Here is a 27,480-nt window from a genome sequence, read left to right on the forward strand (position 1 = left end):
TGTGTTGCCCAAAGATGAGGAAAACCACATGTACTTCATCTATGCTCCAGAGAGGAGCTAACACAGGAAACAAAGGGAAGCATATGGGAGCTAAGCAATTGCAAGATTGTAAATGACGACAAATGGTATGCTGTAGGTGCGTTTTAAGCCACTGAATTGTAAACAATACATCTGATAGAGACTACTAGCCGCAGGTTCCTTACCTTCGAGTTCTCCCCAGGCGCCAGACTAGATCTGGAAAGGGAATTCAGCAGTGTCGGTAGAGGAAGTTGTGCAACTCCGGATAGGATGTCGATGGGGTCCATATATTCACTCTCCCGACTCACTGACGTCAGCTTCTTTTCTGCCCAGCAACTCAGATCTGGAGAAGCGGTTACCTCGGGCAATTTTTTGGGCTTTCCCTCTCAGTGTTTTTCGACATTGGAACAGTGTTTATGCCTTCTGGCTTTAAGCCTTGGGGGTCCTGTGTTCACTATGTTAGTATGCGGTGCTTAGGCATCCTCCACGATACTGATGACTGCAACACCTATCAACAGTTGAGGCCTAAGGGCGTTGCAGGATAGGTGGATGTAGCTCTGGGCGGCGCAGGTGTCCGTTTTTACAGGATTCTCTTAGGTGTTATAGTCCTTCTTCTTTGACTCATACTAACAACCATTCCAGAAGTCGCTCGCGTACGGCTCCTCTGAAGTCTCCAGATCCTGCGACATTTCAAAGTAAGTATTTAAAAGAAATAAAAGGGGACTGCGATTATACTGCAAATAACATATCATGTTTGACTACTGTTGGACATTGATATAATCACTATATTTATATTGTAGGGTACCGGTTAACTTCAAAACATGTATCCTTTGCTGATTACGAGCGGCCTCATTATGATACTGATACTATTCTAAAACTACCAACTTGGCCGACGCTTTTATGCTTCGTTTCGATGTGCTCTCGCACTTTATTTCAACACTATAACTATAGTAACAGGACATGACATGCGAGTCGCCTGATCACGTAACAGGTCGTGGGGACTAATATGCATACCCACCTTTCCTGGAACACCATCATGAACAATAAAGAAGGACTTGACCATATGACATATTTAAACAGGAATTTGTTCACACGCTGCTTTTGCCGCATTCAATATGGCGCCTAACCAGCACGCTGCTATCCTGACTTTAAATCTCAGACTCTAGTACTCGGGTAAGGATATAAGAGAACTATATACATTTGTCGACAAACATTTGGACAACTCTTTGTATAGCTTTACACTTCCCATTTAACCATATTTATTTCTCCTGGCTTTTCAGTGGTTGTGGATATTTATAAAACATGGTGCCTTTAGCATAATCGTTACAGCTTGTGTAGTGCTGTTTGATAACGACTACCAAGAATATTTAATATTACTCCCTCTACTTTTCATGACTTTTAGTTATGAAATCACATTGCAGACGTGCTCATATATATTTCGTGCACTCCTATCAGAAATATTTTCTTCAACATGTACTGCTACCTTAATTACTTAAATGTTGAGCTTTGCCTATTTAATTATGCTAATATAATGTCAATATTGCCGATAGTAAATGCATCTTACTATATCTTTGCACCCAGATTATCCACATTTAAATACAAATATATTCAGATGAATAAGTAATGGTAGGATTTTTCTTGTTGATTAAGACTTGCATGATTGACTAACTCATGATGATCACCGGGAGAAATTAACATGACCTTGCTAACTTCCAATATATAGTGCCTGCACCGCTCTTATTATCGTTATTTTCTCACTGGCGTCTTGGACTTATTCCATCTCATTTTTGATACGGACCTTTGTTTAACATTCTACTAATCTGATCAAAATGGGAAGCGGCATTGATAATGTCTGCATTATTTCTATTTTCACCACACAGTTTGTCAAACTACACTATGGGACTATTTTTGCCTAGGGATCACTTTTTCTTATTTCCTCTCTTTTCCTCTCACTAATTCACTTAAATCTTAGTACATATGGGTTATATCTCTGCATGATTTTCACCTCAAACTTATTGTAAATAATCTTGACCATTTATAATATCTGATTAGTTCCTTCTTCATCATTTTCAGCCTTGAGAAAGCCCTAGGTGAACACACCACAAAGGGCGAAACACGTGTCGGCTATCTCTTCTTACAATCTTAATGAATCTTTCACAAATCGGGATCCAATAAATACACCTGAATTTAAAACAATGTGGATTCAAAAAACAATTTTGTCTTCTTGCTGCCTGTAACTATATAATAACTTCTATAATTAACTAAGTGGGTTCTCAACTTTGGTGTTTAAAGTCTTCTGGCTATATGCCTTGGGGGTCCTGTGTTCACTCTGTTAGTATGTAGTGCTTAGACATCCACCACGATACTGATGACTGCAACACCTATCAAGAGTTGAGGCCTAAGGCGTTGCTGGAGAGGTGGATGTAGCTCCTAGCGGGGCAGGTGTCAGTCTTTACAGGATTCTCTTAGGTGTTATGGTCCTTCTTCTATGAATCATACTAACGACCATTCCACAAGTCACTCGTGTCCGGCTCCTTCGAAAGTCTCCAGATCCTGCGACGTCTCAAGGGAAGCATCGCCCCCTTTGGCTCTTCCCATTCCTCTGAGGACAAGCCTGCGCAGGAGTCGCCCCCGTGCCTCTCACTTTATTCCGGTGCCAGGGTGACTCTAGCCCAGATGCAGGACTACTTCTTGTCCATGCATGCTGTTTTTGGGCCTACCCCTCCCTCTGGAGCACCTTCGGGCCCTAAGGAGGTGGCAGGTGCCCTGACAAGGTCCTCACCAGTGGCTTAGTCCTCGGTGCCTGTTGGACCCCTAAACTCTGGAGTCGGATTAGCGCTGATGCACAGCCTCCCACGGCTTCAATCTTCTGCACCTGTCTTCTCTCTTACGACTCCGATTTTGGCGTCTGTTTCTACCTTACTGACTTTGGCAGTGGTGGCACCTGCAGCTTCGCGTGACGCCCTGAATATTGTATCCTTGGAGTTGGATGACGCCTCTTCTGATGTTGATGTATCTCCATCCTTGCATCGATCGGCGTTGACTCTGACGCCGGGAGTGGTGCCGTTGGAGTCAGCTCTTCTTCTGTAGACTTCTGTGGAGCCGGTCCTTCCTTATTGTGAGGCTCTTTATGATATCCTTTTGGGAGTTTGGACCCAGCCAATATCAGGGCCCCTTGTGGAGCGCTGTATCTCGCATAGACACATGCCAGCTCCGCAGTATCTGTCATGCTTCCAGCAGCATCCAACTACTCAAAAGTTTGTGGTGCAAACTGTTTTGGTTGCACACAGTTTTATGCAGGTTCTTCCTGTTCTGTCTGACTGAGAAGCCAGACAGCTGGATGTTTCTAGTAGACATATTTTTGCTTTATTCTAGTTCTGCCTTGCATTCAGCGAATACGTTCTGTGTCCTTGCTCGCTTCTTCAACATTTTGTGGGACTCAGTGGACCACATTTTGCCTTCTTTGCCTGACAATGCTAGACTTGCTCTAAAGCCTTTTGTACAGGATGGTCAGCAGACTGCCAAGCTTAGTGGCATTGATACCTCAGATTCTGTTGGAAGGATTATGGTTTCTTCGGTAGTGCTGCAGCAAAGGGCATGGTTACGTTCTTCCAATTTCTCAGAATCGGTGCAAGCATCTTTACTTCATGTGCCTTTTGATGGCACCTTCCTTTTTGGTGCGCATGCCGATTCGGCCTTACGCCCCTTTAGAGATGCTCATGGTGAGACTCAGTTTTAAGTCCTTTTTGTTTTCTAGTCTCTTATTCTGGTTTGGTCCTTTATTCAGGGGCAGTTGCATTTTTTACCCCTGTTGCTCTCTTTCCTCTGTTGCACTTTTTTCCCACCGCCATTGTAGTTATGTGCTTCTTGACTGACGTGACACCCAGTATGGTGTTCCTGCTCTTCGGGGATGCTTTTCTTCTTTTCCTGTTCTGGCACTCAGGGTGGTGCTCCTGCTTTGCAGGTGTTTTGTTTATTAACCCCACTATGGTGGACAGGTTTCGTTATTGTTTTCTTACGAGGTCTAGGTCTTACACCTCTTGCAGGGGGAGTTTCTGTTGTACTCTGCTGATAGGCAGTTCGCCTAAGAGATTGTGCTCTCTGCGAGGTTCTGCCTCGTGTCAGAGTCCTTTCCAGTCCCTGCTCTTCAAAGCAATTGGGGTAGGCTTTTGGCCATTCTTTTATTCTTATATTTTCCCTAATGGGAACTTCCTCAGTTCCCCCTTCTGGGAGTAGTGTACTGGCCCTTGTATCACTCAGGGTTCTGCTGCTGTTTTTTACCAGTGTCCTTTTCCATTGCTGTGGTGGGACTTGGTTTTATGCCTCTTTTCCATGGTCTGCTTCTGTTGAGGATGTTATCTCTTCGTTTCCACCTACACCTCTTCTGGCTGTTAAGTGCTACAAGTGGGGAGCATAATCAGTCACCTTTATGGGCCACTTCTTTTTCACCTTTAAATTGTTTTTATTTATTATTCTCTTGTCTTCCTGGACATTTCCATCCTCTTTCTGCCGTTTGGTCCAGGGTGTAAGCGTTGTGTGTGTCTGTGTGTGTGTGTGTAAGTGTATAAAATCCCCTGTGGCATAATGGCCAAGGACACAGACCCTCACATTGAGGAGGGAGGGTTCTATTCCAGGTGTGTCTGTAGACTTTCCCTCGTTCAGTTTCGTTTACATTTACCATATGTGTATGTACTTCTTCCTTTTGAGTACGGAGCTGTTCCTCAGTGGAAACACTTAGTGCCTCATGACTACACAATGGTCAGGACAAAGGTTGTCTCCTGCCAATGGAACGACACTTGGCTGCTCTTTCCACACTGTTAATATGCCTATTTCCTGTTTCCCCTGCCGCGCTCTTGTAGGTCTGGGGCATCATCCAATTTGTATGTGTACCTGTTTTTACATATCTGTCCCATTAGGGGGTTTCTTTCCCTTCCTATGATTTTTCCCCCTTTTGTGTGTGTCTGTCATCTTTTTGACCGCTACTTTCAGGCAATTTTTATGAAGGATTCCAATCCTAGCAGTTGGTTCATCCTTTCTGTCAGCTGCAAGACAGTAATCATATTTCTTTCTTCTGTTGGATATTTCCTTCCTTCCTATCTCATATTTGTTTATATTTAGGACTGTTATCCACAAATATGCCCCTTCACATTTGACCCTGCAGACTTCTGCAGGGCCGGTATTTGGACCCCTTTCTGAGGGTCAAGGTCTAATATACCTTATATTTCAGAATATTGTTTTATTGGATCCACAAATGGATCACTTTCTTATTGCCTGGCTGTCCCGCCGGGATTCCGCCACTTTTCTTTCAGTCTTTTCTTCACAGCTTGTTTTTCTATTTGGTGGATTGTCATTGCTATTGCATTGCCCTTCTGTAGTTGGCTTCTACTTACGCAGCATTTGTATACTTCATGTTGGTCTTTTTCATGTACCACAAGGTTTCTGTTGATTAATATCAGTTGTTGATTTTTCCTACCTCTTTTTACTTTAGTCCGCTCGCAGTGATTTTCCTGTTTGTCTGGATTTTCTTTCTTGAGAGGTGTACTTTCTCCATCCCCTCCTTTCTTTAATCCGTTGCTGTTGTGCAACTCTTTTCTTCTTATGTTCTCTAAATATTGCATATATATAGGCATGTATACCTTTGTCTCCTTTATGCTTCACAGGTCTATGCCGGTCTATTTTTATATCGGCATCTGTGTTCCCAGGACGATCTGCATATCTATAAACGTCATATGTATGACCACATCCGTGTCGTTACATCTATCTCTGTGTGTATTGGTGTCCCGGCATGTATCTTCCAGACTGCATCTTTTAATCATTGTATGTCAGGCATATGGCACTCCTTTCGTACCTTCAGTCGACTACCTCTAGGTGTCTCCCAGTTCTTTTTCACCTCTCCTCAGGTTTTCCCCTTGGGTGTTCCTGGGGATGTGTGTTCTGTATTTTGGATTACTCTCCCTTTCTGTGTACACTTCATTATTCTTGTGGGTTTTGCCTATGTATCCTGGTGGAGCTGCATATTTGCATTGCTTCCCTTCTTTCATATGCTCTAGAGGTACCCCTTGAACGGTGTACTATTCCTATTGTCTCTGACTGTTAGGGGTGCTTTTGCACCTCACTCCTTCAGCTTCTATTTTGGAGTGCTTCATGTGATTTTCCTGTTGTTGTTTTTCTACCAACAGATTAATAGATACATTTTTATTTCCCGTCTTTCAGTTTCAGTACTGTAGGAGGCTGGCCTGGCTTGTAGTGGGTACCAGAGGTACTTACACCTTGTGCCAGGTCCAGTTATCCCTTATTAGTGTAGAAGAGGTGTTTCTAGCAGCTTAGGCTGAGAGAAGGTAGCTATGGCAAAGCAGCTTAGGCTGAACTAGGAGACATGTAAACCTCCTACTATACCACTGGTGTCATATGCACAATATCATAAGAAAACACAATACACACAAGTACTAAAAATAAAGGTACTTTATTTTTATGACAATATGCCAAAAGTATCTCAGTGAGTACCCTCAGTATGAGGATAATAAATATACACAAGATATATGTACACAAACCAAACTTAGGTAAGTAATAGCAAGAAAAGTAATGCAAACAGTGTAGAATTACAATAGATTGCAATAGGAGCACATAGGTATGGGGCAACACAAACCATATACTCCAAAAGTGGAATGCAAACCACGAATGGACCCCAAACCTATGTGAGCCTGTAGAGGGTCGCTGGGACTGTAAGAAAACAGTGAGGGTGAGAAAAATAGCCCACCCCAAGACCCTGAAAGGTAGGTGTAAAGTGCACCTGCTACCCCCAGAAAGCACAGAAGTCGTGATAGGGGGATTCTGCAGGAAGAACAAACACCAGCAATGCAACAACAGTGGATTTCCGGACCTGAGTACCTGTAAGACAAGGGGACCAAGTCTAATAGTCGCGACAGTGTCGAGAGTGGGCAGGAGCCCAGGAAATGCCAGCTGAGGGTGCAAGGAAGCTGCCACCTGTTGGAAGAAGCATGGTGTTCTGCAACAAAGAAGAGGACTAGGAACTTCCCCTTTGGAGGATGGATGTCCCACGCCGCAATGAAGCTTGCAGAGGTGTTCACACGCAGAAAGACCGCAAACAAGCCTTGCTAGCTGCTAGGGTCGTGGTAGAGGTTTTTGGGTGCTGCTGTGGCCCAGGAGGGACCAGGATGTCGCCACTTGGAGGAGGAGACAGAGGGGGTGCCCAGCAAGTCAGGGAGCCCTCACAGAAGCAGGCAGCACCCGCAGAAGTACCTGAACAGGTACTTGGAAGGAAAGTGAACCGGAGTCCAGCCAAAGTCACAAAAGGGAGTCCCATGACGCCGGAGGACAACTCAGAAGGTTGTGCACTGCAGGAAGGAGTGTCGGGGACCCAGGCTTGGCTGTGCATGAGGGAAATCCTGGAAGAGTGCACAGGAGCCGGAGCAGCTGCAAATCACGCGGTACCCAGCAATGCAGTCTAGCATAGGGAGGCAAGGACTTACCTCCACCAAACTTGGCCTGAAGAGTCACTGGACTCTGGGAGTCACTTGGACAGAGTTACTGAGTTCCAGGGACCACGCTCGACGTGCTGAGAGGGGACCCAGAGGACCAGTGATGCAGTCTTTTGGTGCCTGCGGTTGCAGGGGGAAGATTCCGTCGACCCATGGGAGATTTCTTCAGAGCTCCTGGTGCAGAGAGGAGGCATGCTACCCCCATAGCATGCACCACCTGGAAACAGTCGAGAAAGCCGGCAGGATGAAGCGATACAAGGTTGCTAGTAGTCGTCTTGCTACTTTGTTGCGGTTTTGCAGGCGTCCTGAGCAGTCAGCGGTCGATCCTTTGGCAGAAGGTGAAGAGGGAGCTGCAGAGGAACTCTGATGAGCTCTTGCATCGTTATCTGGTGAGATCCTCAAAGCAGAGCCCCTAAATAGCCAGAAAAGGAGGTTTGGCTACCTAGGAAGGAGGATTGGCTACCAAGAGAGGTAAGAGCCTATCAGAAGGAGCCTCTGACGTCACCTGCTGCCACTGGCCACTCAGAGCAGTCCAGTGTGCCACAGACACCTCTGTTTCCAAGATGGCAGAGGTCTGGGACACACTGGAGGAGCTCTGGGCACCTCCCCTGGGAGGTGCAGGTCAGGGGAGTGGTCACTCCCCTTTCCTTTCTCCAGTTTCGCGCCGGAGCAGGGCTGGGGGTTCCCTGAACCGGTGTAGACTGACTTATGCAGAGATGGGCACCATCTGTGCCCATCAAAGCATTTCCAGAGGCTGGGGGAGGCTACTCCTCCACAGCCTTCACACCTATTTCCAAAGCGAGAGGGTGTTACACCCTCTCTCAGAGGAAGTCCTGTGTTCTGCCTTCCTGGGCCAGGGCTGCCTGGACCCCAGGAGGGCAGAAACCTGTCTGAGGGGTTTGGCAGCAGCAGCAGCTGCAGTGGAGACCCCGGAAAGGCAGTTTGGCAGTACCCGGGTTCTGTGCTAGAGACCCGGGGGATCATGGAATTGTCCCCCCAATGCCAGAATGGCAATGGGGTGACAATTCCATGATCTTACACATGTTACATGGCCATGTTCGGAGTTACCATTGTGACGCTGTACATAGGTAGTGACCTATGTACAGTGCACGCGTGTAATGGTGTCCCCGCACTCACAAAGTTCGGGGAATTTGCCCTGAACAATGTGGGGGCACCTTGTCTAGTGCCAGGGTGCCCACACACTAAGTAACTTTGCACCCAACCTTCACTAGGTGAAGGTTAGACATATAGGTGACTTATAAGTTACTTAAGTGTAGTGGTAAATGGCTGTGAAATAACGTGGACGTTATTTCACGCTGGCTGCACTGGCAGGCCTGTGTAAGAATTGTCAGAGCTCCCTATGGGTGGCAAAAGAAATGCTGCAGCCCATAGGGATCTCCTGGAACCCCAATGCCCTGGGTACCTCAGTACCATATACTGGGGAATTATATGGGAGTACCAGTATGCCAATGTGAATTGGTAAATTTAGTCACTAGCCTGTTAGTGACAAATTTGGAAAGCAGAGAGAGCATAGCCTCAGGGCCTCAGTGAGACAGTTAGGCATCACACAGGGAACACATACAGGGCACATACTGATGAGCACTGGGGCACTGCCTGGCAGGGTCCCAGTGACACATAGACTAAAACAACATATATACAGTGAAATATGGGGGTAACATGCCAGGCAAGATGGTACTTTCCTACAAGTACACAACAAAGTACTGCTATAAAAGATGTGAACATGTTTTCTCTTAAATATAATGCCAGTAGATGGGGTGTACATGTGCGTGTTCTGTCTCCACTTTGTTGGTAATTGGAGATTGTCAATACTTATTTTAGGCTAATCAGGTATGTTAAATCGTGTTTACTTTCTAGGCAAGTAAATGTAACTGCTACAAAGAAGGCCAACAACCTAGAGGCGAAGGTCGTTTGCTCTGTGACAAATTCACACAGACACCCTGGAGGAAACTTTCTGTGAGTAATTTATAGACTATCCTAAAATATGCAGTTGTATTCATTGTTAACTTTGTGATTTTTTTTTTTTTTACTTTTCCCCTCCTTTAACTGTTTTTCACTTCTAATAATGCTGAAGGTTAAGTGGAAATTATTAGGTCCTGCCTACTAAACGGCACAAGCAGTATGTTGGCAAAAATACCTATTGTTGGCTTACAGTGGGCTCAGGGCCCTCCCGTTTCTTACCATTAGTTGGACCTATTCCCTCTTAGTTGCTTGCTTTTTACTTGTTTGCTTGGTAGTGCTTCCCTTCCACTTCTTATGTTTGTCCCTTCCCTGGAGCATGGTCACTGCTCTCTTTTGAAGCTCTACTTTTTCCATTTTGTTCATGTACTCCACAAGGTTGCATGCATGTTTTCCAGCTGCCTCTCTCATGTACTGCACTCTGCTGCTCTCCGTGATACTGTCACCTGTGTACTTCTCCCATTCATAATGCTTTTTCACCCGTGTGTTTTTCTCCCCGCTCCATGTTTCTCTGTCACCCAAGTTGAGCCTCCCACCATCCATATTGCTTCCCACACACTACTTGTTGCGGCCTGTGCCCTCCTTGTTGCTTTTACACTCCTGCCTTCCGTGTTGGTTTTAATACCTCTTACTTCCCTTTACCTGTGCCTCCAAAAAAAGAAAAATGCTTTAGTGCTATTTTTTACAGGTTTATATATCTATACTAAATTAGATTGGTAAATAAAAAGAAAGCAATCATTTACAATGCATTAGGTCTCGCTTTTGCTTGAGTTAGAGCTGTTGGCACTGCAAATTCCTAACTGGAATTTTCTTGCTACATAAATTGGTCAACCTTGCCTCATAATTTGGTCTTTTCCTGCCACATAACTCCAGTGGCCCTGCAAATAAAGCACTTTAGTTTATCTTCTTCCTCTATCTGCAGCCAAAAATGAAAATGTTGCCCTGTAGCATCCTAATTTAAATCTGCCATGCTAATTCCAATAGAATACCACTTTCACCACCCCACCATCAGAGTTGCTGGCTAACACAATTCCCCCAAAAAAGACACAACAGCCATGGAGTAGTAATACAGTAGCAGGGTCACTCAAACCTGTCAAGAATGTTCAAACAGTCATAGTGTAATAAGGATGTTAAGTTAGGACCACCACAGGCTGAGTTATGAGCAAAAACGTTTTCTAAAAGTAATGGCCTGCAAAGCATTAGGGGGCGAGTATCCTGAGTGCGGTGAATATTGTAGTATTGGCTCTCCCGCTGTGTGAGGAGAGCTGCTTTGGGAATTTCTGTGCTTCTTTTAGGTAAAGCATTGATCAATTAGAAATGTGTTTTTGTGAAAGCTATGGAGCATGAAGGAGAGGGTTGTATGTCGGAACAACGCAGGCATTTACCACGCCTGCCTTAACAACGCGTCCCGAAACACAAATGCATTTCTACAATTGCTGGACTTTGGAATAGGATAATTTTCTGTTCCGCCTCCAGTCTGCGCCACAGCAGGGAAAGTGTTGGACTTAAGTCCAACATCAGTTCAAGAACGCTTTCCCTAAGGCAAATCGTTGTAATCACTTGTGTGGTTAAGGAATGCATTGTAAAGACGCCTTCATGGTTCTGGCCGCGTTGTAAAGGCACAGCATGGTTCGAGCTGAGTTGTTAAGGCTGTTTCCCAAAAGGGGGGCCAAAAAAAAATTACTCTGATTACGTAACAGTGTAAACAATGTGACCAGCACTAAAATACCGCCAATGGAGTTCGGGCTGTTCTGCGTTGTTCACACCTTGAACGCCATGGAGCATGAAGGGAAGAGACAAAGGAAAAAAATGGTTCGCCCATGCTGAAGTATATCAGCAAATCATGCAATAATCCTTGTAACAGGGTCAGTCTGCAAGGCGGCAACAAAACCACCCCCACAGCCGGGGCACACCACACCAATGACATCAAGGGATTTTTGAAAGGTAGGCCCATGAATGAGTGAAAAATACTTAAAACAGGTCGAAAAGCGCTTGTGCGAGTGACCTAAAGGAACCTGGTAGAGAAATAAAATTGAGACAAGTATTGTAGGGTGGTAGATTAAATACTTTAGGCCCCTGCACTTTTGTTTTTTCAAAAATGTTCTTTCTACTCCACCTTCACAAAACACCAATGGCTTGTTTCCTGCCCCCCCGGGGGACAAATCACAACACCCACAATATGTGTGCTATTTTCACATGCTTCTTACTACACAGCTCATTGTAAATTTTGAATGAAAGTGATCATGGTAGTCATGAGAAATGAAGGCAGAATATTAGCCCCCCCCAATTCTCGTGGTTAATCACTAAATTTGTGAAACGTGTGAGGGATCCCTTCTGTTGGATTGTTGCAAGTTTTGAAAGGAAATCCATATTATCTGTTAGGTGCATCCACTTTAAAATGACAATGAGATTTCACCCCTCTCCGGTTAGCACGAAGATTTGTGATCATGCAAAAGCAATGTCACACCTATTTGGCAGCTGCATTGCAGTTACATCCAGTAGTGATAAGGTCATGGAAAAGAGAAATTCTGTAAAACTAATATCAAACATATCACCAAGGTTTAGCACTGAACTCAACTCGAAATGGCAAAATGTACAACTACCAGTATAGGGTGTTGTGTGTGGAAATACAGTAGCCAACAAAAGCAATAATATGTAACTCTTTATTATGTTGTATGCATGATGTTCATCATGTCTACACTAAGGAGACAACTCTGTGTCTCAGTTATTTTCTATTAATCTCATCAGTGTCCGAATAGAGTGGGAACTATTTGGATTGATATTTGTGTAGTTATTTTATCAGAACGAGATTCCACGCTGGGCTCAGTCAATCATCCAAACACAGTGTGGCAGGACAAATGCTGCAGTGCCCAGTCACATTGTGTCTAAGAGAAGGAGAATCTGGATGGGGTAGACTTGAGGCTCTTCCCTCCCCCCCCCCCCCCCCCCCACTCGTGTCACCTCCTTATATATCACTTAAAAGGAAATCAATAGGGGCACGATGTACAAAGACCTATTCACAAACCAGGATGTGCAGTTTGCACACTAACTGGTTTGTGGATGGGTCTGCAATTTGCAGTGCACCTATGTAATAACAGATAGCATCAAAAACTGTACATTTACAGGTGGTGGTAAGACAACCTGCTTCATGAATATTAGGCAGATTGCAATTTGTGGCCCTTGTGAATGACTGTGCTTGCAGGGATGGTGATCTGAAAGGGACATCATACTATCATGCTTGCATTTGCTTTCTAATTATTTTATTTTTTTTTAAACCAGGGTGTGTCCATAAGCGGGAGAGGTGTGGCATTAAAAGGAAATCCCATTTAGGAAAACACATAGGGGGGCATGCAGTGATTAAGTGGATCACTGTGCTTCCCTCAAAACTGGCCAGCACAGTTGCCAAAATCGAAGCTGTACCATGGAGACAGCTTCCCTTTTGTGAATCAGATATCATCCTATATGTGATATGATTATGTAATCGATACCTTGCAACTACAATTCCAGTCAGAAACCATCAACACATTCCATTACGACTCTAAAAAGGACGGGAATGCCCCCTTTATGCTCTTTCCTATTTGTGATTCATAGTTGACCACAAAATAACTTTTGTAGTTTTCCGACTCATAAAACTTTTCTTTTTTTTTTTTTGCAATTTGCAGGCTCTGGTAGGCCCAAAGTCTTTTTGTTAGTTAGCTAGGTCCTGGATGCAAGTGCAGATTGATACTGAAGCCACACATTCAGAGAACTAAAACAATAAAACCTGTCTGTCAGTTTAAAACAAAACTTGTCACACGATAAACACGGTCAAGTCGTCCCGGTTACTTTCTCAAATTGTATCTTTGTGTAAGGCATGTAGATCTCTATGTGAAATTACTTCTAAAATCATCACTTACATAAAGGACAATACAAACGATATTCTGCTACTTGACACCACGCATTCTATTTTATTAACAGTAGTGAAGAGCAAGACTGCATCAAAAAAAGTGTAAGGTTACAAATGTTACTTGCAGCTGTTTCCAGTGAGCACACAGACAACCAAACTATTTCGCCAGAACTAGAAATTGTGACCCGCACTGCATTCAAGCAACAAAATCATTAATCCACTTAGCCGTCCTATGCCAACAGACTTTTAAAATGTAGGTTACAGACAGTGCCCTAGAGCAGGGACATTCATCCTCTAAACTATTCTATTGTTATTCAAAATAGTGACTAGAGATTGCACAGCAGTCTATGTACGGGTGCGTTCACCACCCGAGCTACCTTACAAGTATGCTACAGCTACAATAGTATAGTAAAGATATTTTAATCTGCGACACATAGATTTCAACAGCCGGTGAATTATCTCTCTAAGCTTTTCTAAAATGCAGGAAATAAATGTGTAAATGTGCAAAAATGCAGTAAGTAATGTGATAATGTAAGTCAGGGTAGCTTAAGAAATATTTTTCCTTTTAATTTCTTTGAGACAGACTTTGTAAAAAAAAAAAAAAGAAAATAATAAATAAATATAAACTTTCAAATTACTGGCAGATCATAGGGTTACTGGCTCTGTTCCTTGTGATTCTGCTCTTCTTGGGCCCACCTCCTCTCTGCCCTTCACCTCCTTCCATTCCTAGGTTATCAGAGTGAATATTGTTCATTTACGGCACCAAGCAATTCTTACAATGTCTGGCTCGAAAAAGAAATTTGAATATGCCCCAATCCGAAAGCTGTCAGCATAATGCCCCCTAGTCAGTCCCTCCTGCTGAAGCAGCAGTAAGCATCACCTCGGTTTACCTGTCTTGTGTATCTGGAATTTCTCTGAAGAGATCAGATTGCTCCTCTGTCAAGTGGCTTAATACCATGAATCATTGTCGAGAAAATTTGCTGGCTTAGAGCTCTGGGAAACTACAAGGTATGTTGTAGGCCCACAAGTGTTATAATGTGACAGTCAACGTTTCACTAAAAGAACAATTTGTAAAAGCACATTTTCTACTGAAAAGAGTGATGGGCGAGACAGAGGCTGGAAGCTGATCATCTTATGTTTGTAACCAAAGAGAGGTAGAGTCCAAGTACGGCGATAGCCTCTGGTGGAAGATAAGTGTGCCTCCTCAGACAGGCATGTCAAATTAACACAGAACACTGACTAAATGTCAGATACCTCTGACAGCCACAGGTTCCCTCTGTGTCACGGATGGCGCGCACAAAGGGACAATCCTTCAAACAGGCGAAGCACTATTATTAGCTCCGCTGCGGGCAAGTTCAGAGAACAATATTTTGCATCGTTCCTTTTGCATGCGTGCCAATAATTATGCAAGCACGCCTTCAGCAGGAAAGAAGAAACGTGCATTGTTTACTTTTAGAGAGTGTATTCTTTGTACTAGGTCGAGTCCTCTGCAGGTGTTGTTATTCTGCTGCAGCATCTCACTCTCTGCTAACACCTCTTTTTGGAGAAATACCTAAAGCAATGATTTGCTTTGAGTCCCTTTTGAAAAGCTACAAGAAAGACGAAAGACTAACTACTGTCTTTTGCCTTCTTACTTATTCCAGCAATCCCTTTGTCTGGCTTTCATTATGGGCGCGCGGCTTGGCCTCTTTGATGGGGAATGAAAACTTCAGGGAGCCGGTGGCTCTCTCAGCCCCTGTGATGTGCTTGCAGATTAAAAAGCAGCTTTGAAGCTTCAGTACTGTGTGATGCCGTTGGTACCGGACCTCAGAAAGACCTGAGCAATCTGGCAAGCTGACGTGAAGACCGAATCAAGTGATTTAAACAGTTTCTTCAAAGCAACAAAAGCTGGCTGGCAGATTTGTTGATTTGGGCTTTGTCTTTCATGTGTCACATTCGGAAGTCGCCAGAACACCAAGGAAATTGCACAGGGGCCTGATAAGGGCAATCCACCTCCTCTGCGATAACAGAAGCCAGGGTAGAGTTGGAAGGAGGTGACCTTAATGAATTTGACCTGAGGCAGTCTGTTGTGTAATTATACAATTAAACCAGTTTTTTTTTTAACATTCTGAGGCATTTGAAACAACTACAGTACTCGCTATTAAAGTATCCGTTTAACAAGAAAATGAAATGAGTGCTTTTCCTGAGGATAGGGTTGCGGGGGGGGGGGGAGGGAGTTGGGAAGAAGCTTTAGACAAAGAGAGTGAGGGGAAGCTGGCCCTGGAAATGCCCTCCTCAGCTGTTACTTTTATGTTGGTAGAGGGAGCTGGGGGAACGGGAAACTTGCTGGAGGACGTTCCCGAGGAAGTGGATGCTCTGGAACACACCCCACAGTGTAAGAGGAGCAGGCAAAAATTAACAAACAAAAAAAGTCCCCTAACGAAGAGATAAACAGGACAAAGTGTAATTATACAGTAGTTGGTCCCTGCTCTCAAAAAGAAAAAGGCAGGACAAAGAGGCATGACTGACCACTAGCAAGGAAGGATTTTTAAATGGCACTAAAACAAGCAAATGAAATGGTTTTGAGCCCACAGAAAGTATACAAGCGGTGGAACGCTTACGCTCAACCTAAAAATGGCTATGTCAGAACTAGGCGAGCGGATGCTTTATACCAATGTTTGTTTTTGTTTGTTTACTCTTTAGCATGCTGCACCACATCAGGGATGATGTACAGCATTGCTTTTAAACTATGGCAAAGGTGAGACCTGTTGGCATTCCCAATACTGATTGTAGTATTACAGTACACATACATTTATTCACTGCAGTCATGTAGAAGTCAAAACAGTTTAAGTGTGGCAGGAAGATATCATACAAGTCCATTTAAAAAAAGTAGACTGACGAAAAGGAAACTGTGGAGGATTGCTCTGGAAAAATTTAATATTGATGTACTTAGGAACTCAACGATTCAATGTATGAGTTCTAAGATTTGATGCTGAACTACTGTGGCACTAAGCAGCTATTAAAATAGCATGCCTCATTTTTCTTTTGCTTGCCTCTTTTATTTGACAACCAATCAAAAAACCTGTATGAGACTTTGGATATAAACCTACTCACTAAATCCTAACCAGTTTAAATTAACTTTTATTGATATTTGTTATTAATGGGAGGTGGAAGGCTAAAGGTGATAATGCCAGAGATCACTCATTTTGTCCATAGTGCCTGCCCTGGGTCCTGCAGCACCCCTACCCCCTCCAGGCTAGGAGGAAGGGCACATCTACTGAAGATGCGTCATGGAGCCACATCCTTGGGGCACCACAATGACTAGCTGCAGCGCTGGCTCCTAGACACTGAAATCTATTCTTTAAGTGGCCATTTGCTCCCTGGTGCTACCTTGTACCAAAGCCCAGCATCATGTTGCCTTCAGCATTAATGCTGAAATGCTGAATTTAGCAGCGGTCCAATGAGGTAAGTTTTCTCCCTTCAAGCCCACTCCCTATTTATAGCCAGTCCAGCCATATGATTCTGCAGGAGGGACTAAGGAGTCCTTAACCAGAACTCAAAATTGGTCTTTTTCACTACTGTGAGTGCAGAGGTTTATTTGTGAAGGGTACACTGGGAGCCAGGATGATAATCTAAACGCACAAAACCATGCCAAAAGTAAACAACAATACTTAACTGATGCCACCACATCATCTAAGTTTGCTTGGGAGAAAATGTAATAACTTTTTTTTTTTTTTTTTTTTTTTTTTTTTTTTTTAAGGCTTCAAATGGAACTTATGATCCATGAGCATTTAGTGCCCCTGACCCAGTATCTGTGTAGCTGTCTTGTTCTTAATTTACCTTCCTTCCACAGCTAGATTGCATAATTGCCACTGGAAACTTTGTTGCTTTTAATCAAGTGCTCTAAATCTTCTTTTCCAAAATGCAAATCAGGAAAGTTGTTAATCGTGCATTTTACAACATACAGGTTTGAATAAACATTAATGAATAATGTGTAAACCACTTACTTTGGCTCTTAAGCCAAAAGGGTAGTAATTAACTTGAAGCAGCACTAAATCCATTGATCTCAAGTATGCTTAGTTTAATTTTACCTGAAACTGAGGCCCACTCCAGTTTCTGTAGCAGAAGAAAGCCCCCCTTATAAATGCCAGGCAGCAAACAGTGTTGTCTAACATCAGAAAGTCAAACCATGTAGAGGCCAGAATGGAAGAGGATCTTGCATTTTCCTTATGAATTGGCTTTGGTTCACAGAGGTCAATGTCCTTGTCCTTGGCCTGCTGCAATGTATGCTTAGTGTAAGTTGAGTTGATGTTCTGGAGAAAGACTCTGGGGTAGTTTCTGTTACATCACCATTGCCTCTTTCTTAAGATTGTCATATTACAAATCGGTGAGACTAGCTTACTGCTGTTTGAATTTGTTCTTTTGTGCCTCTGTCCGTTCTGCTTAATGTATAGACTTCTCAAGGAGAACAGACGCATTGATGGATTTAAAGATTAAACATGGGCCTCCTCCAATGTAATTTTGTTTGTCGTATCTAAGTGATTGCCCTAAAAAGGGAGAATGAAGACCCTTATATTGGGCTGTTCTCAACAGAATTCTGCGAGTGTTCTACATTGGTTGACCTGGCATCCTTGGCGTGGTTTCCCCTGACTTTTTTCGCCTCCTGTTTTGCTGGCTTTAGAAGTCTGTGCACTTTACCACTGCTGACCAGTGCTAAAGTGTTTGTGCTTGTTTCCTAAAACATGGTAACATTAGCCTATCTACGATTGGCACATTTAATTTACTTATAAGTCCCTAATAAAGTGCACTACATGTGCCCAGGGCCTGTAAATGAAATGCTACTAGTGGCCCTGCAGCACTGATTGTGCCACCCACTTCAGTAGTCCTTCATAAATGACTCAAGCCTGCCATTGCAGAGCCTTTGTGTGCAGTTTTAAACTTCCCTGTCAACCTGGCAAGTTAACCCACTTGCCAGGCCCAAACCGTTCTATTTAACAGATTTAGTAGATTTAGGTCTCCCCTAAGGTAGACTTTGGACAGCCCCAAGGGCTGGGTGCAGTGTATTTAAAAGGTTGGACATACACTTAAGTTTTACATGTCCAGGAAGTGAAAATTACTGCAAGGCCTATCTCTCCCATAGGTTAACATTGGGATTGCCTTATTTCAATTTATAAGTGTAATTTCCAATTGGGAAGAGCTGGGTCCCCCAGGGTTGGTGCCTTTGGGCTCACAATTTAAAATCACAATTGATGGTTTGGTTTTAAGTTGCAACTTTGAAAAAGCCACTTTAAGAAAGTTGTCATTGTCTTAATTTAACCATTGTCTGCCTTTCCTGTCTCTGAATAGACATCTGGGTCGGTGACACCTGGGCTCTTGTGCAATCCCTCTAGACAGCCAAACACAAGGTGATCTTAGATGTGCCTGATGGGCATTCCACATTCTGATGGGCTATTAGCATATTGATTGGTCACCCTTGGCAGGAAATGGAGGGAGGAGCTGACACAACTCAATAGGCTGGGTCCTCAGCCCTCATCACGGTCTACATAGCCCCCTTTAGTGTGTCCATAGCCAAGGAAGGAAGGAAGGGCAGAGAGTTTGTGCACTTCAAAGACCCATCTTAAGTACTGTACCCCAGACACCACCAAATCAGTACACTTCTAGACCCAAGGACATTCCGCCAGGAAGAAGGACTGCTGTGCTGCTAAAGTGGCTACCACTTTGCTGGACTCTGCGTTGCTGTGCCTGCCCTGCTGTCTGCTGCCCTCTTTACCTGAGAGATAAAGGACTTGACCTGCATCTCTACATCCCCAGAACCAAAGTGACTCCATGGGTTTGCCTCCTGTTTTGAAGTCTCAGGGACATCAAAGACTTCACGCCACCTTCTGTACTCTTCCAGCTGTGAGTCCAACTCTGCCATGTGGTGCCAATCTATTCCTGTGCCCTTGGAAATTTGTTCTGCCTTGGTTTCCTACAGAAATCCACCCATTGTCTGCACTGGGACCTCCGCATCTCTCCTTGACTTTGACAAATCACTGCTGCTGCTGAGGACAAAGACATTGCATCACCACCTGCACAGCTTGTAACCGGCGCATCACCCTCAGCCCTGATGCATCGCCGGCTGCATGGCTTGACGCATCACCTTTGTAAAGGGTTCCACATTGCACCTCGCATCAACGACTGCGCAGCTCAACATTGACTCGTCCTTGATTGTGTGGATTGGAACAGACTCATTACCTTCATATTGTCTCCTCTGCTCATCGCATCAGTTCTTTGACATTGACGCAACCCTCCACACAAGGTACTGTTTCAGTTGGACCAGGTTGGTCCCTGTAGCCAGCCCTTGCTCTATTGGGGTCATCCTGAACTTTGGATTTACTCCGGTCTAGCATGACTAGATTGCCCTGGTTGGCCCTTTAAGCTTTTAAGCACTGCAGTTGCAGATATTCTTGAAAAAAATCATATCTTGACATCTATGTATTGGATGTTTGACATTTTGGTCTTGTTTTGATCATTACATTAAGACCTATTCTTCTAACTTGGGGTGGATTATTTTTGGCTGGTATTATCATTGTTTTAGTGTTTTAAGTGTTGCACAAATAGTTCACAAATTGCCTCCTATGGTAAGCCTACCTTCTGTGTCCCAAGCTACCAGAGGATGAGCACACGTTAAGTTATGCTGTGTATCTGCCTTATCCCAACTAGGAAGGATTGTGGTTCCTGCTTAAACAAAGTGCATACCTTTGCCTACCAGAAACCCAATTTCTAACACATCCACTCTTGAAAAGCTTTCTCCCCCAGGTGTGGTTATACTGCTTTCTTAACTGACGTTGAAAACACTAACTGTGTTGGAATGGAATTGTTTTTTTCTTAATTCACGTTTCACAGTTTTAGACATGGTTTTTGCTGATTATTTTCAGTAAGGTTTTGAGGCATACTTTACACCCTATTTCAAGGTTTACCTACTCCCTCCTAATGCCGGTTTACTTATTTGCATATATTGGCTGCTTTTGTTATAACATAGGATTTATGCTTAAGATGATTGACCCAGCAGTTTGCAAGTGTTATCAATTATGTTCTGCCTTTTAATCTATTGAGCAGGACATACTAATTTTAGGTCCTGCCTGAGGCAGTGCTTCAGCTGTTGCTTGCAACAATCTATTGTTTCTTGAAGTGGGAAAACTCTAAAAAGGGGATTTTTGCCCACCCATAAGCTACTATTGGTGGCTTATTTGTTGATCTTAATTTATTCCTTTTCATTGTTGAGCATGTGTCAGCAAATATTGGCTTCATTTGGGATTCACTTTGACTGTATGTTCTTCTTCCCTGGACAATGCACCAAGTACTAATTGATTTCTTCATTAGTGTTCTTCCACACTGCTTGCACTCGTATTGTGGCACTATTTATTTATTTTTTATTTTTGCTTTATCTTACAAGACAACTTGAAACCATCAGTGTTGAAGCTCACACTTCCTGGTATTTCCAAGAACTCGATGCAAACAAGCAGCAATGAAAAAAACGTTATTGCATGTGACCGATGTACGAAACCTACATATCAGCCGTGTGTCCCTTTTATTGCTATTGAAGCTGTAAACATACTCCCTTTGTTTTAAACTGTTGCAATACTTTGTTTTTTTCCTGAATTAAGGTTTGCTGCCATGTTATAGTTACTTATTTGTTGGTTACTTCTTATGGAATTTAGAGGATGTTTTATTCTTCATCAAACACAGTAATTTCAAAATTTTCATGTTCGACCCCTGAACCCCAAAATCACCCTTACTTCTCTTTACCTTTACCCTGAAACCTTGTCATCTTTACCTCTCTGAGCTCTTAAGCCACCCTCATCTTTTTTTTTTCTGTCTCTTCCCTACCTCGAACCCTCAGGTCATCCTCCTCTCCCTTTACCTCTTATGGGGATGGGGTCCCTGGAGCCAAGTGTGCGGTCTCCCTCCCATCCCTCTTCCCCTTCAAAAAATCAAATGTTTAGACCGGGCATGAGGTTCCCAGGGTCGAAATAAGCCAGGTGAGGGGGCAATGCAGACCTGCAGCCAACTCTCGCTGCACTTGGCCAGAGGACATGCGAAACATGGAGTTGGGTAGTTAGTGGCCCAGCGTGCATGGCTGAAGGGAATGGGAGGGGCGAGGTTGGGTGGTTATAGCGGATTGGGTGCAGGGCCTGGCCCACCACCACAATGTTAAAACCGTAGAAATTCACTGAAAAAAAGACTAAGGTTACATGGACGTTATAGTTAGGCTCACATTTTAAACGTACAAACCCATTGAAATTCACCTGTTTTATTTATCTCAAGTAACTATAACTCGTGCCCTAAGGTAGCTATAACTCACACCCTCTACATGCACTAATTACTCTACAAATGAAGGCACTCATGACATCTTTGATAACATCATTGATAATATTAATGTAATAGTTACAGTAACATTTTTAACAGAAAAACTGTCCTTGGTGTGGGTGCGAGTTATTGTTACTTGAGATAACTCACAGGTGAATTTTTATGGTTTTGTACGTTTAAACTTTGATTAAGTGAATATTTATATAATATATTACTTGCTCATTTTATTTTAGTCGTATGCCTTTACCATATATACTTTTACAACGGAAATGTAAGTATTTTTGTACATATATTTTATAAAGGGTTTATACTTACATTTTTGTGATAAAGGCATTTAATTGTAAATGCATACTTGTTATAAAAAAAAGTGTTGTAAACACTTGCGTTTTAAAGACTGTTATTGTTCAAATTTTGTTGTAAATGCAGTTGTTATTCTGTCATACATCCCCCTCTTACCTCTTCGTACTCCAGAACCTTAAAGACACCCTCCCCTCCCTTTACTTCTACCCATCCCTAAAATAACTTTCTATAAAAATTATAAAAAGTATGTTGTTTAAAAATAATACCTGTGTGGTGAAGTGCTGCTTGGTAAAGGTAGAAATACTTACCTGAATGGTACCAAAGTGTGTGGTAAAGGCTGCATGTCCAATGTTGCATGGTAAAGGCTGTTTCCCTCAAATATGACACATCACAACTCCTTCCTTCAACAGGGCTTTCGCCCTAGTGTCCATAAAGGTTTTTTTGCCACTGTTGGTTGTTTTATGCTCTTGAGTGTGTTTGGCAGGAACCTTCACCTCCTTGGCAGTTTGCTAACTTAATTTCTCTCCCCCCCTCCCCCCCACCAGCAAACTCATTAGTCGCTATATCACTTGCAAGACTTTTGGTTACTTACAGGGACCTTAGAGTCTGCACATTGTGTATGATTGGTTGAATCCATATTGACTCTCATTCCATTACCTTTCTTTAGTCAACAAGTGTCGGCCTCACTTCCTCTTCTTGTGTTTGTCCACACCCTGGAGCATGGCCCAAGTTCAGCTTCCCTTGCCCAGTGTCCTTCCACTACTCGCTGCTTTCAAAGGTACTTTTTTCCCCTTTTACCTCCACCCACTTTCTCCCTCCCCCTGCCACATTGTTGTTTGCTATGCCCCTTGCCCTCCTATGTTGTTGCTTGTTTGGTTTGCTCCATCCCTCTTGTTACTTGTCCCATACAGCCCTCACCCCCTCTTCCTTTGCAGCTTGCCTCCTCCTGCCCCGCCAGAAGACAGAACCCAGAAAGCTAATAGGACTCAAAAAGTTAAATAGATGCAGACAACGCCGCACTCCCTGCTTCTCATGGCCTTTTTTACTTTGTCTGGCAAGGTCAACACGGCGAACTTCAGCGTAGACAGACGTAAGATATTCAGACATACTCTTTTTTTTGTTTTTTGTTTTTTGTAAAGTCAGAGAATAATCCAATACTAAGAAAATTAATCACTGCCCCTTGCAGTCAGAACTGATCACATCATAGTTGGGATTTAAACTATGGTTTGCATGTTCTTTTTCATGGTTACTATGTAACAAATATCCCTTAATGATGTTGGTTTCATTTTTATCTGTGTTAATATGAATTTGAATGTCTGCTGCGTTCATTATCATACATATGATCTATTTTAGTTTTGACATTCTGGTGAAACCCATGATCGGCAAAACAATTGTATGTAAATAACTTTGCACAGCACTAGAATTATATGTTGGTTGATACCCAATGGCTGTTAATGGGTCCTCTTTAATTATGTTAGTATTGCACTGCAGTAGGAGAATATGTAAATATGTGAAAATGAATGAAATGTAGAAAGCCTTTTTCTAAGGTGTTTTGCATTACAAGTCTGTCCTTTTATTCATATTGCTGTCCTTGTTCACTAGCACTGTAAGATCTGCTAAAATTCTGTTGAGTTGGCCAAGTGTTGCTCACTTGTCTCAATGTCTGAAGGTTCTTTCAAACACTATAAGCGCCCATCTGAAATCTTGGTTTGGAACAAACCCTTAATGATACCTGACACATGTCATAATAACAAACTGTGAAGTTTCTTGAGCCCTCGTTCATAGATCTAAAATGTTTGTTCAACATAGTTGACAAACCCTTCTGCAATATTCTTGTTCCATGTGCAAACCCTTGGGCCTCATCAAAGTTTGAAGACCCTTCAACGGAAAATGGCACATACAAATAAGATCTGTGGTATTGTGGTACTCAACACACCTAGCAGAGTAAATTCATAGCCTCACAGGTGCATTTGATTAATTGTGGTATTATTTCATTTTTATAAATAATTGCACCAAAAACAAACATAGCTTACGTGCCAGATGTTTGTTTTTGCTTTAACAAAGGTAACCTCTTATATGCAGAATAGTTTCTTAAAACAAAATGTTACTTTAGCTCACTTTTGCTAATGTGTATTTGTAAACAGAATTTTTAGTGAGTGTTTATGTTTGAGGATGCTTTCCTATGAAGAATAAGTATTGCCTTGAAACAAGTTGACAAATGTTTTTTTAATAATTTGGATATTTTGCTGTCAAATGTAGAATTGGTTGTGTGCTTCTCCTAGGGCTGGTTTGGTAACATGAATCCACTTGTGAACAGCACCGTATAACTATTTTAGTTGAATATCTGTGTACAAGTGACAGTTTAAACTAACAATATTGCACGTCAGCCTATGCATAGTCATTATTATCACAAATAATTATCGGTGTGTTATTTTAAGTTCTAAATGACCTTTGAGGGCTGGATAGCTAGATAGGGTGCCATTTTATTCAGTTCAAACATAGCTGTGAGGGCTCACCATTTAGAAAAGGAAGTGTGGTGGCCTCAAGTTAAAAAGAATGATGTGCAAGGCCGGACTAGCATCAGACCCCTTCAAGTGCTAGAAATTGTTAGCCTGTGCCAACATTTTGTAGCCTACATCTGAGATTAGTTTGCCAACACAGTAAAACAAGTGGAGACCTTAACCAACAAAGAAGTCATTTAAGTAAATAAGCTGGATTTTTGTTAATAGCCTGAATTATAATTGTTTCAAAGTGAAGTACATATTTTCTGGGCTGGGAAATTAATTTAAGCAAATATTTGATGGACATTTCCTTTGATTAGGCAATTCAAGAGATTAATTAACTCCCAAAGGTGTCATTATTAAACTCTATAGATAATAACATCAATAACCACTTGAATAAAGACTTTCAAGAGACAAGAAGCAGGATGGTGACTCATGGGGCACCCTGTTTTGAGGTTCAGGACCCTATACCAATTAAAGGGTACAAACACTTGTAAAGAAAGTATTCTTGGAATCTATAACAATTTTCTCTTTTAAAGCACACATTGCTTGCATTGGGCTAGGAGTGAATATTCCATTATTCCACTGAGACATTCAAAACAATGCTTCATACCGCTTACTCTTCTGGAAGGAGTCCTTGAACAAAGCCTTGACTGTTGATTTTACGAAGGGATTGGATGTCTAAAATGCCTTGATTGATCTTGGACAACAAATTTGATTTTAAATTTCACCAGCCAAACATTTATCAGACTTCCACCATTGTGAAGCTGAAAAGGAATCTGAGGGAAAGGCCAATCTCATGCACAAGAACATGTTACACTTTAATTGTTTTTGCCTGTAGCATGGTGAAGTCTCAATGAGCTCCAGCTGGAGCTGATGCCCAGATGGACACAGCTCACTATATGCTCATTCCCTTAGTATTTAAATCCAAATTATTTTGAGATCCAAGTAGTATTTCTCACCTCCTTCCTGAATGCTGAAGGGCTATCTTTTCCATCTTAAACTGAGTCCTGTTTCACACCGCTGGAAGTCACAAGTACTTCATGGCAAAAAAGCAGCTTGTATTGGAAGAGTAGCCTAGTTCTTACAGTGTTAGGTCCATATAATTTGCAGCTATTCTTTGAAGGGAAATGTTAAAATTCAGAACACAGCTTTAGTAGAAGAAAGAAGCATGATGGTTTAGTAGGAACAACTTGGAGACCTTTAATAGAAATAGTGTTTTATCTCTTGGCTAGCAGTTGCAGATATAACACCCATTCTTCTTTAATGGGATAGTCCTAGAAAGATTATTGCAAGACATTCTTCTGAATACCAGAAATTTGCCCTTCTCTTGAATCCTCTCTGCAACCTTAACTCTGCTCCTGACCCAGCTACATCCAACAGACGGCCAACCCTGCACAAACTGCTGTGACTCACTCTGCCCATTCCTGTTCCCCCTTTCTGTCCCATCAACCCTTGACTCACACCCTTTATGCACTGTACCACACTCCTTTACAGCTAGGTAAAGCTATGCAATTCAATATGATCAGGCCAGATTTGTGGTATATCTACAAAAGATACATTTATATTCAATGCATAAAAATTTAAAGTATTGATATAAATGGTTGTAGTAAACATCTTGCATGGATCTCTATCCAAGACCTTCATTGGAGACCCTTTGTATGTTCTTGAAATAAAGCCTACTCAAGAAAGCAAGATTTTAATGCATATTCAGTAGGTACTTTGTCTAATACTATTTGTTTAATTTATTCAGAATTAAAATGTAACCTATTTTGAAGTGAGGAACGCAGATTTTGCAAAGCAGACTGATTCTTTTATGGTTATTTTTATAATCTGTTTTGTTGCATGTATTAGGATTATTGTTTTAAAGTCTCTGGGATGGGTCAGTATATTTATTTTTGCTGCTCAACCCCATTTAAACACCAATTGAAAAAATGGGTCCACGTGATACAAATAAATCGACTTTCTTAAAGCCATTGTCTTTAACATGTTTATATTTTAATTTACTCACTATCACGGAATGCATACAGATTTAAACCAGAGTTCTATTAAGTAATGTTTTTTAAAAAGCTCCATTTGGCAATTCATTGTTTTCGTAGTGTTATTATTTACTTTACCTTCTGTGTTAAAATCGCAGTCAACTTTGTCCTAATAGATTAGAATCCTACTGGTAAGGCATGCACAAAAAACACATATAAGTAGTGGCTAACACACATACACCTAGACACTTAATGTGCATTATGTTCTACCTGTCCTGCTTCTTGTAACTCACTGTTGTGGTGGATTCTGTGTCCAGCTTGTAATAAAGTGCAATGACAATTTCCACTAACACGTGTGGTCTTAGGACGAAGGACACTGCTCTCTTAGTAAATGTCATATAATATCAGCCCTGGTGGTTCAAGTCTGCCACTTTGAATTGTTTGTATCGCACCACCACATGGCTTCCTTTGGTGCATGTAAACACTGAAAACTAAATAAAGTGTGAGAAGAAAAAGCCGGTTAGTATACCTTTAAAACTATTTGAATCCTTTCTGACTGGCATTATTTAAGTTTCAGGCGTTCTCAACTATTGGAGAAACAAAGCTTTGGAAACCTAGTGAAGCACATTAGCAAACACCATTGGACATATCTTGGCTAATCCTGATAGTTTAAGTTAGAAATTATCTAAATCCGTCTTTGCCTGCAATCTCAAATTTATTGATGCATTAGTCTTGTTTTCTCCTTTTCAAAACAAGTCAACCTACAGATAATCAATACTTTGCCTTTAGGAGACTAATGTATCAAATTGAAACATAAGATACTTGTATTCAACTTACGTATATCTGTAGTTATAAACTTCCAGATTCTAAAGTTACGTTTTTTATGTGCACTTGTCACAATTGTACGATTTCTGAGTTTTAATTTTTTTAATTTCCAAATTTATTTTCAAAACGTGCAAAGTGATCAAATCTGCTGTAAAAACCAAGATTGC

At 42.2% G+C, this 27,480-nt stretch overlaps 1 protein-coding gene across 9 annotated transcripts in view; it reads left to right on the forward strand.

Annotated features, from left to right (window-relative positions):
* The window catches only part of CCSER2 (coiled-coil serine rich protein 2), a 492,874-nt gene that overhangs the window by 392,194 nt on the left and 73,200 nt on the right, over window positions 1–27,480 (forward strand). For all 9 annotated transcript variants that reach the window (XM_069240582.1, XM_069240583.1, XM_069240584.1 and 6 more), the window contains one exon: window positions 9,393–9,491. In XM_069240582.1, coding sequence (XP_069096683.1) covers window positions 9,393–9,491 — 99 coding nt within the window. The remainder of the gene's footprint in view (window positions 1–9,392; window positions 9,492–27,480) is intronic.

The sequence above is a fragment of the Pleurodeles waltl genome, chromosome 6, assembly GCF_031143425.1.
Source record: "Pleurodeles waltl isolate 20211129_DDA chromosome 6, aPleWal1.hap1.20221129, whole genome shotgun sequence".
Taxonomy (NCBI): Eukaryota; Metazoa; Chordata; class Amphibia; order Caudata; family Salamandridae; genus Pleurodeles; species Pleurodeles waltl.